Here is a 15,313-nt window from a genome sequence, read left to right as displayed (position 1 = left end):
TTTTCTCGCAAATAATAAATGCATATTTAAAAAAATATATTTGGACTCAATGAACTGTTTATTACCATACATTTTTACTGCATCAATTTTTTTGACGAAGTAAGATGGAAAATTGTTTGTCATTTAAAATAATGTGTGACGCTATAAGGCAACCATTTGACCTACCAATGTTTAACTTGATAAAATGTCTGTTATTACCACACATTTTTGCTTACTATTTCTTTATACGTCAACCTATTTTGTTTTGTTCGGTTTGGTATGATAGGATATTGTATGATAAAATATCCATTATTCATAGACATTTTTGATCACTATTCGCTGGAGCATCAACTGATTTTGGCTTTGCAACCTTTTTTGGCACTGTTAAAAAGACATTTTAATACTGCTTACAATGAGGTGTCACACGATGGGGTTTCCCATTTGACATATCAAAGTGAGCTTAGCTGGAGATGTGGAGGTGATTGACAGAACTTTGTCAAATATAAAATTAAACGTCCTCCTGTATATCTAAATTGACGTAAAATGAAAGCACAGTATATTCTACTGGCTATCTTATTCCGGTCATTAATTGAATTGGTCGAGGTCTGATGTCCTCTGCTGGTTTCACCCAGTTTGCGTAGTAGACCCGACGCTTTCCTGGATAAACCGAAAGAAATCGAGTTGTTTGACAGTTGATTTTAGAAAAAGAAGAAGAAAGGTTTATTGTTTCAACAAATAACATTGTTTTAAGCAAAGCACAAACCAAATAAAAACCACACTAAATAAAACAAAAGCATACATTTTTACAAAACATACAAGATTAAAAAATATATATATAATAAAATATTAAAAATTTAAGTCAAAGCTCAAAATTATCCTCTAAATACCCTAACAATCTATAGTAAACCTTCTCCAGCACCAAGCGCTTTAATTTCCATGTATATTTATTCTTACCTTAAACACTTTTATCGTACAACTCCATCAAAATGTCACACTGAGTGCTATCTCCAACTTTACTGGTCGTCACTTCACAGAGATAATCCTTTTTACAGTCGTCGTTGCACTGAGTGTTCATCACTACATCAGAATTCCGATACTTGAACCTATAAAATAAAATCTACAGAAACTTGTTGGTAACACTGTCATGTGGCAACATCGCAAAAGTGGCACGACTCATTTTGTTGCCACGTGATGCAAAAAATATAAAATCTTTCTTACAAGTAGTACATCTCCAAAAGAGTGTGATTCTTGGCCATCCTTGGTAACAGCTCACTAAAAGCTAAAGGGGCTAGGTTCTGCACATCAAATGCCTCCCTGAAACTGTAAATCTGATACCATTCTGGATCAGAACCGTTCCTGACCTCTTTGGTTTTTGTAAGATTGAAAGTCCACGCTTTCTAGTCAATTAAATCTTGAAAAACGTGTCAAAATTAAGTGAAACGTTTTGCTAAGTAGGGTTACAAAACTGTTGCTATCGACACTCAGAATTTTAAAGCTTGGATTAGATTTATCAGTAACCACCGAGGCACCGTTAATGGCAACGCTGATTCGAATCAAAGAAGGAAGATGGTTAAAAAAATAATTTAAACTGGAATAAATTAAGGAATTCTTAAATTAAGGAGGTATAGGCAACGGTACAATATGAGAACTTCTCGTAAAATGAGGGTTATTAGTAGCTATGACTGATTTAAATTTAGAGTGGATCAAACAACAGGTTTCTAGAATAAACATGATTCGTGAAGGATGGGGATGTTAATATTTTTTGAGACTGAAAAAATGGTTTGCAAGATTGAAAACGATTTAACCCACACATAAATCTAACCGCTCGTTTTTGGAGAATAAAAAGCGTTTGAAAAAGGGTCTCGCCACAGGAGCCCTAGAACCCAATGCCATATCGTAGATGAGACTCGACTAGGGCATTCTAAACGTCTCTAGTAATCCTAGCACCCAATTCACAAGCTTACCACCCTCACAGCATAGCAACCACGAGCCACTCTCTTTGCTATCTCAGTGATGTGCGTCGAGAACTTGAATCTTGGATCAATCCAGATACCCAAGAACTTGTGAACCTCCTGAACCTTAAGAGATTCAGGATTCAAAATGGAGACCGGCAACTGACACTTAAAGCTTAGTATATTGGTCTTAGAAACTTCGAATGCCAGCAAGTTAGCCTTACACCAATCTCCAAGAATATTTAGATCCCAGCCGATAGTTAGATGTAGATCTTCTTTTGATGTGGTGTTCTACAAGACAGTGGTGTCTTCAGCAAACATAATAAATTTTGCAGAGAACTTCAAATTTGGAAGGTCATTAACAAAAATTAAAAACAATAAAGGTCCCAATACAGAAACTTGAAGCTAACCTACAGTGATAGGTTGAAAAGTGCTATTTTGAAACACCACTGCCTGTGATCTATCAGAGAGATAGGATGTAAGCCATCTCAAGGAATCACCACGAAAATCATAAAACTCATAAAATTCTGTGATCAGCACAATCGAACGCCTTAGTGAAATCACAAAATACAGCTGCCGCTACACTACCCTCATTGAGGCTTAGATAAAGCTGTTTTAGGAATGAAAAAATTGCATCGATTGTACTTAGATAGTTTTGAAAACCAAATTGTGATGTTGATAAAATCTGATTTCTCTTAAGAAAATCCAGCATTCGACACTTGACTAGTTTTTCGATAATTTTTAAAATTGTTGATAGGAGAGAAATTGGTCGGTCCATGGTTAGAGGAAGATTTAGTATCACCTTTCTTAAAAAGAGATACAACCTTGGCCAATTTAAGACTACATACTAGGAAACACACCCAGATTAAAACTTTGATTTACGGTTTCTGAAAAAACAGTCAAAGCAGTACCAGGAAGTGTTTGCAGAATTTTAATGGAAATATCATCCATCCCGAGGAACTGTTATTTTGAATCCTTTGCATTACACTTATTATTTCCGTTGTATCAGTAGGAAACAGACAAAAAAAAAGATTGCGAGATTGGGTTATCCATAAAATTTAACGGGTCAACAGTGCCTGAAGATGATAACATAGAGTTTCTCACATTAACAGCAATAGAGATGTGAAAATCACTCAAAATTCAATCTAAATATTATTTTAAGCTTTCCTGTTGATACTGCCTATCTCGTCTATCGCATTCCTGCACTCCTTTACCAGCTTCTTGGATGTCTTTTAAGGCCGCTTGGCAGTAGGATTATATAATTATTTTACTTTCAAGATCCTCCTTATTTCATCCCTTGTTGCTACTTCTAGAATGGAAAATACTTTTGCTTGAAGAAAAGTTACCAGATTTTCCGCCTCGCTGCTGGCATTGTATTTCGGGCCATTCTTACAGACAGCATATCGATTTTTGCTTTGGCGATATGATTTAAAGATTTCTAAGTCGTTTTTTAAGTTACTTTATTACCTATTCCTTAAAAAAAGTAATGATATTTGGACAAAGAGATTACATTTTGGGTATTTGATTGTTGACCTCTTGTGAAGTGAACAATTCACTAAATATGCGAATTTTGAAAATTCGGCTACAGAGAAACGAACAAACACAATTTTTACAACAAATACACAATTTGAGAAAAAAAATTTGCTCCGTATGTGTGCCTAGGAAATTTCTGTACCATTACTAACATGTCCAAAATACCTCTGATAAATTTAAATTCAAAGGTATAGATTGATAAATTTACATTCAAAGGTATAGAATATTTTAGGGTATGAGAGGAGGTCCATGAGCGGACGAGTTAAAAAGTTATCACAAATTACTCTTATCCAGATGCGAAATTTCCGACCTGATATGTACCTCCTCTATTCTCGGTCATGCTACCACTACTATTAGGTACTAGAGTATCTCTGATTTTAGTACGGGCTCTCATGATAAGTTCGAGAACTATCCACAATCATGCGGTTTGTCTGGCGCCGCTTTTCCCAGGCCAGGTGGTTCGCGTTATTATAATATGTTTGATAATGAAGTTAATATCATTTAAAGTTTGAAAAGTGGTTACGGTATGAGACGGTAAACATATTTTAATAAATTAGGGAGAAGGCTATTTACCAAATATTATTTTTTTTATTTTAATTAATAATCCCCGTATAACGAGAAACTTACAAACCATACAAAAAAATCACTGGACTTTAGGTGTGGCAGTGTGGCGGTATCTTAGAGATAATCCCTTGTTCTCACGTGGGGCACGTATTCAGAGACAAATCGCCCTACACCTTCCCCGGTGGAGTATCGAAAATAGTTCTGCATAATGCCGCTAGGGTCGCCGAGGTGTGGATGGACGAATGGAAAGAGTTTTATTACATCATGAGTCCAGGTTTGATTTTTTTGATCGACCATAATGCCCTGATTGCTGTCCTTGGATGCTGTTAACAATGATTATTATCTATATTTAGTCAGTAGTTTTTGGTTAGAATATATTTACTAAAAAAGGACGATTTTTGAAAATATTTGGGTGGTCAAAAATGTAAAAGCGGATTCTACTGCTACTACAAATATTAGGTCCCTTTTGAATTCCTTTATATTTTTGGCCATTCATTAATAGCAATTTTGATCGTGGTCTGAATCCCCAATTAATAACCTTACTAACCAACAGTAAAAAGAGTACTAACTTTAAGCAAGCAATTGTGTGATATAAGATTATCTTTTCAGTCATGTACTTAGATTTAGTAAAATTATTTAAGTCATTTGGCAAAACTGTACTCTCAGGTGTGGATGTGCGGAGGAACGCTAGAAATAGCGACCTGCTCCCATGTGGGCCACGTGTTCCGAAAGTCGACACCCTATTCGTTTCCAGGCGGTACTTCGCGCATAGTCAACCACAACAACGCGCGATTGGCCGAAGTGTGGCTCGACCAATGGAAGGACTTCTACTACAACATTAATCCAGGTTTTTCTAGTTTTGGTCTAAACGTATTGTTATTAAATGTCTAAAGTTTAAATTCTAAAAGTAGATACGCGAATGGTCTGAAAAGCTTCCGACCAAAGAAAGATAAAATATCCTTTCTTTAAATTTATCTTGTATTTTTCTACACCGTCCTTTTGTAAGTCTACACACTTTTCCCAGCGATGCTCCCATCTCTTTAACCCGTCCAAATAGTAGTTCGCGTCTTCCTAGTATATCCAAATAGATCGGTCTTTGCAAAATAATTACGGAGGAGACTTGAACCTTTTACCATGACTAGCGCACCTTTTACATTAGCGAACAAACAGTAGTCACTTAAGGCTGGAGTAAGGAGGGCGGTCATGCAGTTCAATTCATAAATCGTAGATTTTCGCCATGGAAACCGCTGAAGTCTAAATTATAAAACATTTTTTTTGACGACACAACTCACTCCTCGATTTATCTAGCCAACAGAGCAATCATTCATTGGTATATGTTTTTCGTATAACGTAAGCAAACGCGGCACCTGAGATACGGACAGCTCCCTCGTAGGTAAATCTTGATTTGCAGTAGTAGTAGTAGTAACCGCCAACCGCAGAATCACCCACCCTTACGTCTCCACTCCCAATGTGCGGTCTTCACTGAGTCGGCCCGTCCTTTTATTGAAGGCTTGCACGTTGTCCCAGTCCAGATCTTTAAGATTTTCCCGTTGGGAGTCTCGTTGCTCCGAAAGTTTTCCTTCTCCGGCGACTCCACCTATCACAGATACCTAGTTTGTGGTATGAAGTTTCCTACCCTGTACCGCAATTCGGACAGAGTGGGCTTTCTCTTATACCAAGAAGGTGTAGATGCCTGTTTAGACTGTTGTGCCCGGTCAAGATTCCCACCAAGTCTTTGATACTTTGTCGGGTCTTTGTTAGCAGTCGCCTTGCTTTAGTGCCGTCATGGTCTGGTAACATTTCCTTGGGCTGTCTACATCCTTCTGTCCAATTCTTCTCCAATTCTTTTAGTCCAGCCCAATTATTAAGTACCTAGGAGATTTGTTTTTTGCTAAGACCGAGACAAGGTTCGGGGCCTACTAGGGTTAACGCAACCTTGTCTTGCCAGTTCGTCGGCCCGCTCATTGCCCTCGATACCTTGGTGTCCTGGGACCCACCTCAGTCTCACTTCCCTGTGTGCTGCAAGCCTTTCCAATGCGTCTCTGCATTCCTGGACTAGCGCTGAGTTGGCCCTGGGTTTCTAAACCGCTTTGAGGGCAGCTTGACTATCGGAGTAGATGCAAATCCCCCCGTTACCTTCCAATGCCTCTCGTTTGTTTGCTAGTTCGAGTATAGCAAACACCTTCACTTGGATAACTGTGGTGTGTTTCCCTAGCGGAAAGGATTTCCCTGTGTTCGTTTCCATCCTGTACACTCCGGCTCCGGCTGAATTGGTGCTTTTCATCCATGATCCATCTGTGTTTTAAGCCTGGAAACCACTTGGCTCTTTAATTTGGTTCGCCGACTATTCTTTTCGGAATTTCGACTTGAAACCCCTTCTTTAACCTTAATTTGTCACTTTCTGTAGTGCATCTGGATGTCAGAATTGGTATGTTCTTACACATCCTGAGAGCAATCGTCATATGGCCTTGACCTGAACGTTGCGCTACCCTTCGCTATCCTTCATCCTCTTATGCGCCGCCATGGCCTCCTTCTCAATCCTGACTGCGAGGTCCGGGAGCCCAAGAAGAATATTTGGTGGTGCCGCAGGTATTGTTCTCATAGCTCCAGTAATCCCCAAACAGACCTTTGTTTGGTCTTTGCAGTCTGGTCAGCTTTTGGGCGTTAATGACCTTCAATACGGCTGGCCACCATACCACGGATCCGTACGAGATCCTCGGTCGTATGACAGCCGTATAAAGCCACTGAAGAACGTAGTGTTTTACACCCCATCTTGTACCTATTGTTCGTCGTAATAGCCATATTAGGGTCGTTGCCTTTATACTGTCTGCTATACGTGAGTTTTAAACGTGAGCTTGCTGCCTAAAGTAACTCCCAAGAATTTGACCTGCTGCCTCAAAGTTAGGCGAGTCTAATACATAATGGGATGTTTAAACCTGTCAAATTTCGCCTCTTAGTAAAGAGATTGAGCTCGGTCTTTTCAAGGTTGACTGACAGCACTGTTCCACTATCCCGCACGCGACTTACATCCGCTCACAGACTGTGTTCATGAATTTACCCGTGACCATCACTAGTCCATCGTCCGCGTATGCCTGTGCATAGAATCCTTCAAGTTCTAGCTTCCTGAGAAGACTGTCCATCACCAGGCACCAAAGGTGTGGCGAAAGGCAACTGCTTTGCGAGAGCCTTTCACCCTGGTCTCGACACGACAGTCTCCCAGTGTAACACTGATCACCGGTCTTCCAGCGCCGTTTTGACCCACCTGACAAGATGAGCCGGAGTGCTCCTGGTCAGGAAGGCTTGGCAGATAGTATCTGTTTTTGCCTTATCAAATGCTCCTCCCACGTCAAAGAACAGAGCAAGTACTATTTCCTTGTTCTCTATGGCTTTTTCAGCTTTGCTCACTACAGAGTGAAGTGCCGTTTCCGCCGACTTCCCTTTCATGTAGGCTTGCTGATTCCTATGTAGTGGCGATTCTCTTAGAATCTCCTCTATTATATACCTCTCTATAAGCCTTTCTATAGTCTTTAGTAGAAATGAAGTCAGGCCACAAAGACCACGCGTAATTTCGAGGCCTACCTGCAACATCATGGGTATAATTCCATTACGTCCCGCAGCCTTATATGAACTAAACTCACCCACTGCCCAAGCTATGGCTTCGTTTGTTACTATGTTTTTGGCGAGGTTTCAGTCAGGCTCTGGATCCGGTTCCTCGCCCCAAAGTGCAGCGTTTCTTCTCCAGGAAGGTGAGTTTTAAGGAGAAGCTGGATGGTCTCTTCTCTGTTTGAGGTCCATAGTTCACCTTTCTTCAGGCATCCTATCTCGGTTTTCTTGTCAGTAGTTTGAGAAGACGGGCTGTGTCTGAGAGAGATTCCATCTCATGTATAGACTTTTTAATAGACTGATATATTTCAAACGCTTTTAATCGATAGAAAACTGCATTAACAATGCGCTGTTTAGGCAACTACAATCACTAGCTTTTGACGAGTGCTGCCACCTTCACGTTAAGATCGGAAACTTTTCAGACCACACTCGTACTTTTCTTATGAATATTTTCGTGCGAAAAATGGACCAAATAATTTAAATGAAACTTGGACATTTATTAGATTAGAGCACATGTTACGAGTTATGTTGGATTAACTGTCAAGCTTGCGATAAGCTTTTCAAACTTATATCCAGAATCTTACAGTATGGGAGCCAGCGACCTATTTTTTACATGCTGGTAATCTGAGGATTGCTGAAGACATGTGTGGTGTAGCGTAGTAAACATCAGATGCCGTCATCCCTAAGCAACAATTTTTAATCATTTATAACACATTGAAAATGAACACCACAGCCGTCCTGGGCAATCCTCAAAGTTTTGTCGTGTAATTAATCATCAACAAAAAAAAGGTCGCTACCCCCATGTACTATATTTATTTTGAAATAATAATATTCTTCCGGTTACCCAGTTTAATCCTACTTTACCCATAACATAAAAAATGTAATATCTTGATAGCACTTGATCTGTTGCTGGTATTCTTAGCAAATTTCCACTTAAAATTAGAATTAATATGAAATTGTGTGTAGTGTATAGTCACATAAAACAATATAGACTAGTATTAGTATAGTATAGCATAGTGTATTATGTTTTTAGATATTTTAGTTGGAATGTATCATACACGTAAGTTCTTAAGTTAGGTGTTTATTATTTATATAAATACACCTGTTTTTGCATTCTGTTTACACGATTTAAAACACCAACATTTATCTGTATTTTTTTAAGAACCCACTGTTCGAATATTTTATGCTCATATTGCACAATTGTTTTTATGTTCCCCAGCTAACTTCTTCCTGCTTCTATACTTAAGCCTTTGCTTTTTTATGCTTGCATGCTACCCCAAATTAATTCTTAATTAAACTGATTTAATGCATATGATTTTTGTCATCCAAGCAAAAAAATATGCATTATTACATGTATTTTAACGCATTTGTTTATATAGGTGCAAAGAACGTGGCTGTAGGAGATATTTCCAAGAGACTCAAGCTCAGGAAAGATCTTAAATGTAAGAACTTTAGGTGGTACCTGGAGAATATTTATCCAGAATCGCAAATGCCTTTGGATTATTATTATTTGGGTGATGTAAGTAAAATGTATGACTTTATTTTTTGAAAAAATGGTTTGCTAACCAATCTTATCTGTCCAAATCAAACAACAAAATTTATTTATTCTTTTCCGTTAATCATAAAAAAAATCTATAACTTCAAATCATTAACATTTCAGATTCGAAACTTAGAAACGCGTAATTGCCTCGACACGATGGGTCGGAAATCCGGGGAAAATCTAGGCATGACATACTGTCACAACATGGGCGGTAATCAGGTGTTCGCTTACACTAAGCGACAACAAATCATGAACGATGACAATTGCTTGGACGCAAACAGTAAAAATGGACCTGTCAAATTGGTTCGGTGTCATGGCATGGGCGGTAACCAAGCTTGGGTCTACGATGAAGTGGTAAGTTTAACGGGTTCAGCGCCAGAGTTAATACAGGAACATGATTTTTTTTCTATTTGGTTTTTTATTTGCTTATTTAAACAAAAAAATTAATGAAAATAGATAATTCTCCTATGTTTTAATGATTTTGATAGTATAAATAAAATTCAAAATAATCATCCATTATTCTCAAAGAGACTTAGATATAAGACCAAAGGAAGAGAAAGTATACTCAAAATCAAGTGTCTATTTAAAAGGTTACGCGTTTCGCCGCATTAGGGCATCATCAGACCTACATAAAATTATCAAAATTAAATATTAAGGAACTAAACGCTAATTAACAGAAAAGACATACCTCATCTAAATACAAAAACTACACACTTACTCTCACTGTTGGGGCGGACCACTTTTTCACGATCGACTCGGTGAAAATATCTTATCGATATCGTGAATTTAACTTCAAGGAAGTATACGTTTAAGTTTCAGGTTTTTTGCTACGAAGTAAAGCAAAACAAACCGGGTTTAACTTGGAGTAATTGATTTATTACAAAGAATAAATATTAAAGTGGACTGTATGAGGTTAAAATCAACTACAAAGTTTGACCGACACTGTAAAGGCGAGAAAATAATAAAAGTTACAGAAAAAAAGGTCCGTTCGCGACAAAAACTAGCGAGCGCGCTTGAGTGTCTTTCTGCACAAGTAATAGGTTATGAATAATAAAAAGTCAGTAAAGGAACCGACCGGTGCTGATCGCGGCTCCTGATTGGCCGATACACACGTAAACACAAGTTCTATAAATAGATTGCCAAACGGACTGTCTGGTGATTTTCGCGACGGGGCCAAATATTTATTTTATTAGAAATTAAGGCGGGTGCGTTTATTACATAAGGTTTTCTCGTAACATACCGCCGCCCTTGAAATGACCGAGTTAAGAAAGCGAGAGAGTTTCAATAAATAAAAGGTCACTGCAAAAAACATAGAAATTCTAATGGATTGTCTCAGTCTCTAATGGTAGCGGACACACCTTTACTACACTTCGTTTAATCACGCCCCCCTTTGTCTTTATGCTCACCACGCGCACTACATTGTCCTTACCAGGATGAATGTCTATGACTCGTCCAACACTCCAACACTGCGAAGGAAGGCCATCCTCCTTAATTAACACTAGAACACCAAGCAGATTGTCAATGTTAGTCTTCATCTTCCATTTAAAGCGCTGGTGAAGAGTATGCAAGTAGTCAGAAGACCACCGGCTCCAGAAATGCTGAGTCATCCTTTGAATGTGAGCATAACGACCTAGGCGATTTACAGGAACTTCCCTTAAATCTGATTCAGGCAGGGCATTCAAAGGGCGTCCGATTAAGAAATGCCCTGGCGTCAGGCTATCAAAATCATTTGGATCGTCCGACATTTGAACCAACGGCCTCGAATTCAAAACCGCTTCAATTCGAACCACCAGGGTATAAAGTTCCTCATAAGTTAAAGGAGTATTGTTTACAACGCGCTTCAGGTGCTGCTTAAAAGACTTCACCGCCGCCTCCCACATACCTCCGAAGTGAGGTGATCGAGATGGTATGAAATGCCACTTCATATTGGTTATTTCCAAAAACCTTTGAAACTTGCTGTCGCGTAAAACATTATTTATTGCGTTAAACTCGTTGTTGGCTCCCACAAAATTCGAACCGTTGTCAGAAAATAGGGATTCACAAACCCCACGCCGAGCCACAAACCGCTTGAAGGCGGCAATGAAAGCCTGTGTTGTTAGTTCTGTAGCTAACTCTACATGGACGGCCTTGGTGGACAGGCAAATAAAAATACACAAATATCCTTTGAGGTATTTTTTATTTCGAAATTTTGAATCTTTAATGATGAAGGGACCTGCATAATCCACACCTGTAGAGCAAAAGGGATAAGAAAGCGTTACTCTTTGGGCAGGTAGATCCCCCATTTGTGGTTGAAGGTGTCTTGGATTTGCTTTAAAGCATCGAATACATTTTCGTATAATACCCTTTACAAGGGTTTTGCCATTTATGGGCCAAAATCTTTGGCGAACAAAGGATAAGGTAGAATGAACGCCTGGATGCAGGTTTTTCTCATGCACATACTGAATTATTAACCTTGTAAAGACAGAGTCATGGGGAAGCAACAGAGGGTGTTTGTAATCAAAGTTAACTTTGGCGTGTATTAATCTCCCTCCAACCCGGAGAATACCGTCCTTATCGAGAAACGGGTTTAACGTGCTTAAACGACTGGAGGTTCGGACATTCTTGCCTCGTTTACATCGTTCGATCTCATCACCAAAATATTCCCCTTGAATTTGCTTGACTACAAAGCCTAGAGTTTCATCAAATTCACAAGGTTGAATAGGGCCAGTTTTCCTTAATCCCATGGATGCTTTACAATTAAATACAAAGCGAAAACAATACGATAAAATACGAATCAATTTAGTAAAACTTGAGTATTTATTCAAGATTTCATTCAAAAATTGGGAAGGAATAATTGTGGTTAATGTCACACGATTAGGATTAAATTCGGGAATTTGGTTTGAGTCATTGGGTTGACTAGCATATTTACTAATGTGATTGATAGTGGGCCAATTCTCAGTGCATTCAATTAAAAAACTAGGACCGTGCCACCACAAGTCACTATTTTTTAGGTCATGAGGATCAATCCCCCTGGATATTAAATCAGCAGGATTTTTTGCTGAAGGAATATGATACCAATTATTTGTGTCTGTGAGATGCTGTATTTCCGCTACGCGGTTGCATGCAAAGGTCTTTAAAGTTCGGGGTTCCAAGCATAACCAGGAAAGGACGATAGACGAGTCTGTCCAATAGAATAACTCAACGGGTCGATTGTCTAAGGTTTCACAAAGTTTCTTCATGAGTTTGGCTAATAAAAGCGCACCGCAAAGTTCTAGACGCGGCAATGAAACCGCCTTGAGAGGAGCGACACGCGACTTGGCGCAAACTAATCTGCTGACTATACTATCACTCCTATCTTGGGATCGTATGTATATGCACGCACCATAAGCATTGATGGATGCGTCGGAAAATCCATGTAATTGAAAGGTAGAAGCATTCTTTAGAAAGGCATGACGTGGAATTTTTATAGTGCTAGCCGAGTGAAGATTGCTAACAAAATGTAACCATTTTTGGCGAATATCAGATGGAACAGGTTCATCCCAGGGGATTTTTAATAACCATAGTTTTTGTAGAAGACACTTAGCTTGAATTATCATAGGGCCTAGCAATCCCAAGGGATCGAAGACTTGAGAGATATCGGATAGGATAGAACGCTTGCTTACTATACTTGGATTAGGATTAACATTTGAATGGTAGATTAATTTATCAGATAATGAATTCCATACAATTCCTAATGTTTTGGAACTCTGGGAATCGTTAATGGAAAATTCAATTGAGTTTTCGTTTGCTAAATCGGACAATAAACATGGGTCATTTGAAGCAAATTTTCTTAAGTCAAAACCGTATTCCTTAAAAATTGTTGAGAGGTTATTTCTTATTTTTAGAAGACCTTCTGATGAGGCACTTCCGGTTATGACGTCATCAACATAACAGTCCTTTTCTATGATTTCACTTTCAACAGGGTATTCAGAACGTTTGTCTAGCGATATTTGCTTCAGGCAACGAGTCGCCAAGAACGAGGCGCTAGCTGTGCCATACGTGATGGTATTCAATTGAAAGTGAGATAACTCAGTGTCTGAGCTTTCGCGCCAGACAATTCTCTGAAGGTGGCGTTGCTGGGGCTCGATCAAGACCTGGCGATACATTTTCGCTATATCACCAGTCAACACATAATTATGTTGTCGAAAACGAATGACAATTGAAAACAAATCATTTTGAACATTTGGTCCAACTTTCAAACAATCATTCAGAGAAATGCCCGATGTAGATTTCGCGGACGCATCAAAGACGACACGTAATTTTGTGGTTAAGCTGTCGTGCTTCTCCACCGCGTGATGTGGGATGTAATAGATAGGACAATCAATGGGTTTGTTGGGATCAATTTTGGTCATGTGACCTAAGTCGACATATTCTTGCATAAATGAGACATAGGATTTTTTAAATTCTGCGTTTTTTGAAAACTTTCGCTCGATCGACAAAAATCTTTTAATCGCAGTGTCTTGAGAACTGCCTAATTGATCGACACAAGATTTGGTGGGCAGAGAAACTTGAAACCTTCCTGATTCATCACGACTGGTGGTTTTAATGAAATGACTTTCACATTCAGTCTCTTCTGCGGAAAGTTTATTGGCTAAATCGGGTGAATCTTCAATCTTCCAGAACCTTTCAAGACTATTATACAGTGCGGAATCATTCAAGCTTAAACAGCAGTTTGTTTGACTAGGTAGGTTAAAAGGCAATGGGCCAGAAATCAACCAGCCTAGCTTACTTGATTGCAACATCGGATTATTTTTTCCTAAGCTTATTTGTCCAGAGCTTAATAAACTGTAAAACAAACTAGCCCCTATTAGAAGGTCTATTTCTGAGGGCTCAGAAAAGGTTGGATCAGCGAGACAAATATCAATAGGAATAGGAATCTGGGAGATATCTAAAGGTTGAGGTGGAATAGTCTCAGTTATTTTGTCTATTACAAGAGCTGATAAACTGAATTTATAGCCATTGTGATTGGCGGCTAAAGAAAGATTAACACGTTTGTTAATAAAGGTAGTGGCCTGGTTGATTCCACAGACGGGAATATTAATTTTATTAAAGGCGAGGTTTAATTTCTCAAACAAGGTTTTAGACACAAAATTGGATTGTGAACCGCTGTCCAATAACGCCTTACATAAAATAGGGTTTCGGTGGTTATCATATACTTTGACTAAGGCTGTTGACAGCAGAACATAAGTATTGGCGGTTGCATTGGCACAGGATAAACTATAACGTAAGTTAGATGGATCTTGATGGTTACTGGTTGGTTCATGTTGTATGTTAGTAGGAGCTGCTTGCGTTGGATTGTTTCTTGGATTTGTTAAGGGTTGAGCTTCATTAATGGCTGGAATGATGGCGTTATGAGAATGATTGTTAGCATGCGCGTCATTGGTTTGAGTAAATAAACTTGTTTGACGGGGTATTGCACCTTGATTTGATCTGGTAATCGATCTTGGCTTAAATGCTGTATTACTTGTGGTAGGATTAGTGGTTGGGTTGATATCTTGATGTAGCAATGAGTGATGGTTACGACGACATGTTTTGCAAGTAAATTTAGATTTGCAAGCGGAAGTAAAATGACCAGGGCGAAGACAATTAGTGCACAGGTTTAAACGCTTTGCTTCTTTGTAGCGAGAACTTATTGGTAGCTCAATAAAACAATTACACGAATAAACAAAATGGCTCTCATTGCAAAGTGGACAAGTAGTATTCGAAATAGGATTAGGATAGTCTACGAATGCCGCATGCGAGTGGGTCTTGTGTGCAGCGACAGACCTATTAGGGTTTTCAAATTTGCTATTAACAGCCTTGAAATCAATCGATTCGAGCAAGTGACACCGTTCAGTGAGAAAATCAGTAAAGTTTTGTGTTGAAGGTCTTTCTTTATCCTTAGAGTATATTTCCCACTCCCTCCGAGTCGTTTGATTTAGCTTAGATACGAGTAAGTAGATAAGCATCGTATCCCAATCCAACACGTTTTCTCCTAGGTTCTGTAATAGGCGGAAATGCTTTTGAAAATTGTCTAAGAATTTACGCAAACTTAAATGGGTTTCCTCCTTAATTGGAGGCAAGTTAAATAGGGCTTTGATGTGTGAATGGATAATGGCTTTTTTATTTTGGTATCGGTTGATCA

The 15,313-nt window shown here is 38.8% G+C and overlaps 1 protein-coding gene across 4 annotated transcripts in view; it reads left to right on the top strand.

Moving 5' to 3' along the window:
* Window positions 1–15,313, top strand: part of LOC126737967 (polypeptide N-acetylgalactosaminyltransferase 5) — a 113,435-nt gene that overhangs the window by 59,262 nt on the left and 38,860 nt on the right. For 3 of the 4 annotated variants that reach the window (XM_050443107.1, XM_050443106.1, XM_050443105.1), the window contains exons 9-10: window positions 9,011–9,150; window positions 9,292–9,525. In XM_050443107.1, the coding sequence (XP_050299064.1) occupies window positions 9,011–9,150; window positions 9,292–9,525 (374 nt within the window). Of the gene's footprint in view, window positions 1–4,121; window positions 4,303–9,010; window positions 9,151–9,291; window positions 9,526–15,313 lie in introns of all 4 variants that reach the window. The other variant, XM_050443104.1, reaches the window with a different exon arrangement.

Source organism: Anthonomus grandis, chromosome 6 (genome assembly GCF_022605725.1).
Source record: "Anthonomus grandis grandis chromosome 6, icAntGran1.3, whole genome shotgun sequence".
Taxonomy (NCBI): domain Eukaryota; kingdom Metazoa; phylum Arthropoda; class Insecta; order Coleoptera; family Curculionidae; genus Anthonomus; species Anthonomus grandis.
This window is presented reverse-complemented; position numbering and strand designations above follow the sequence as displayed.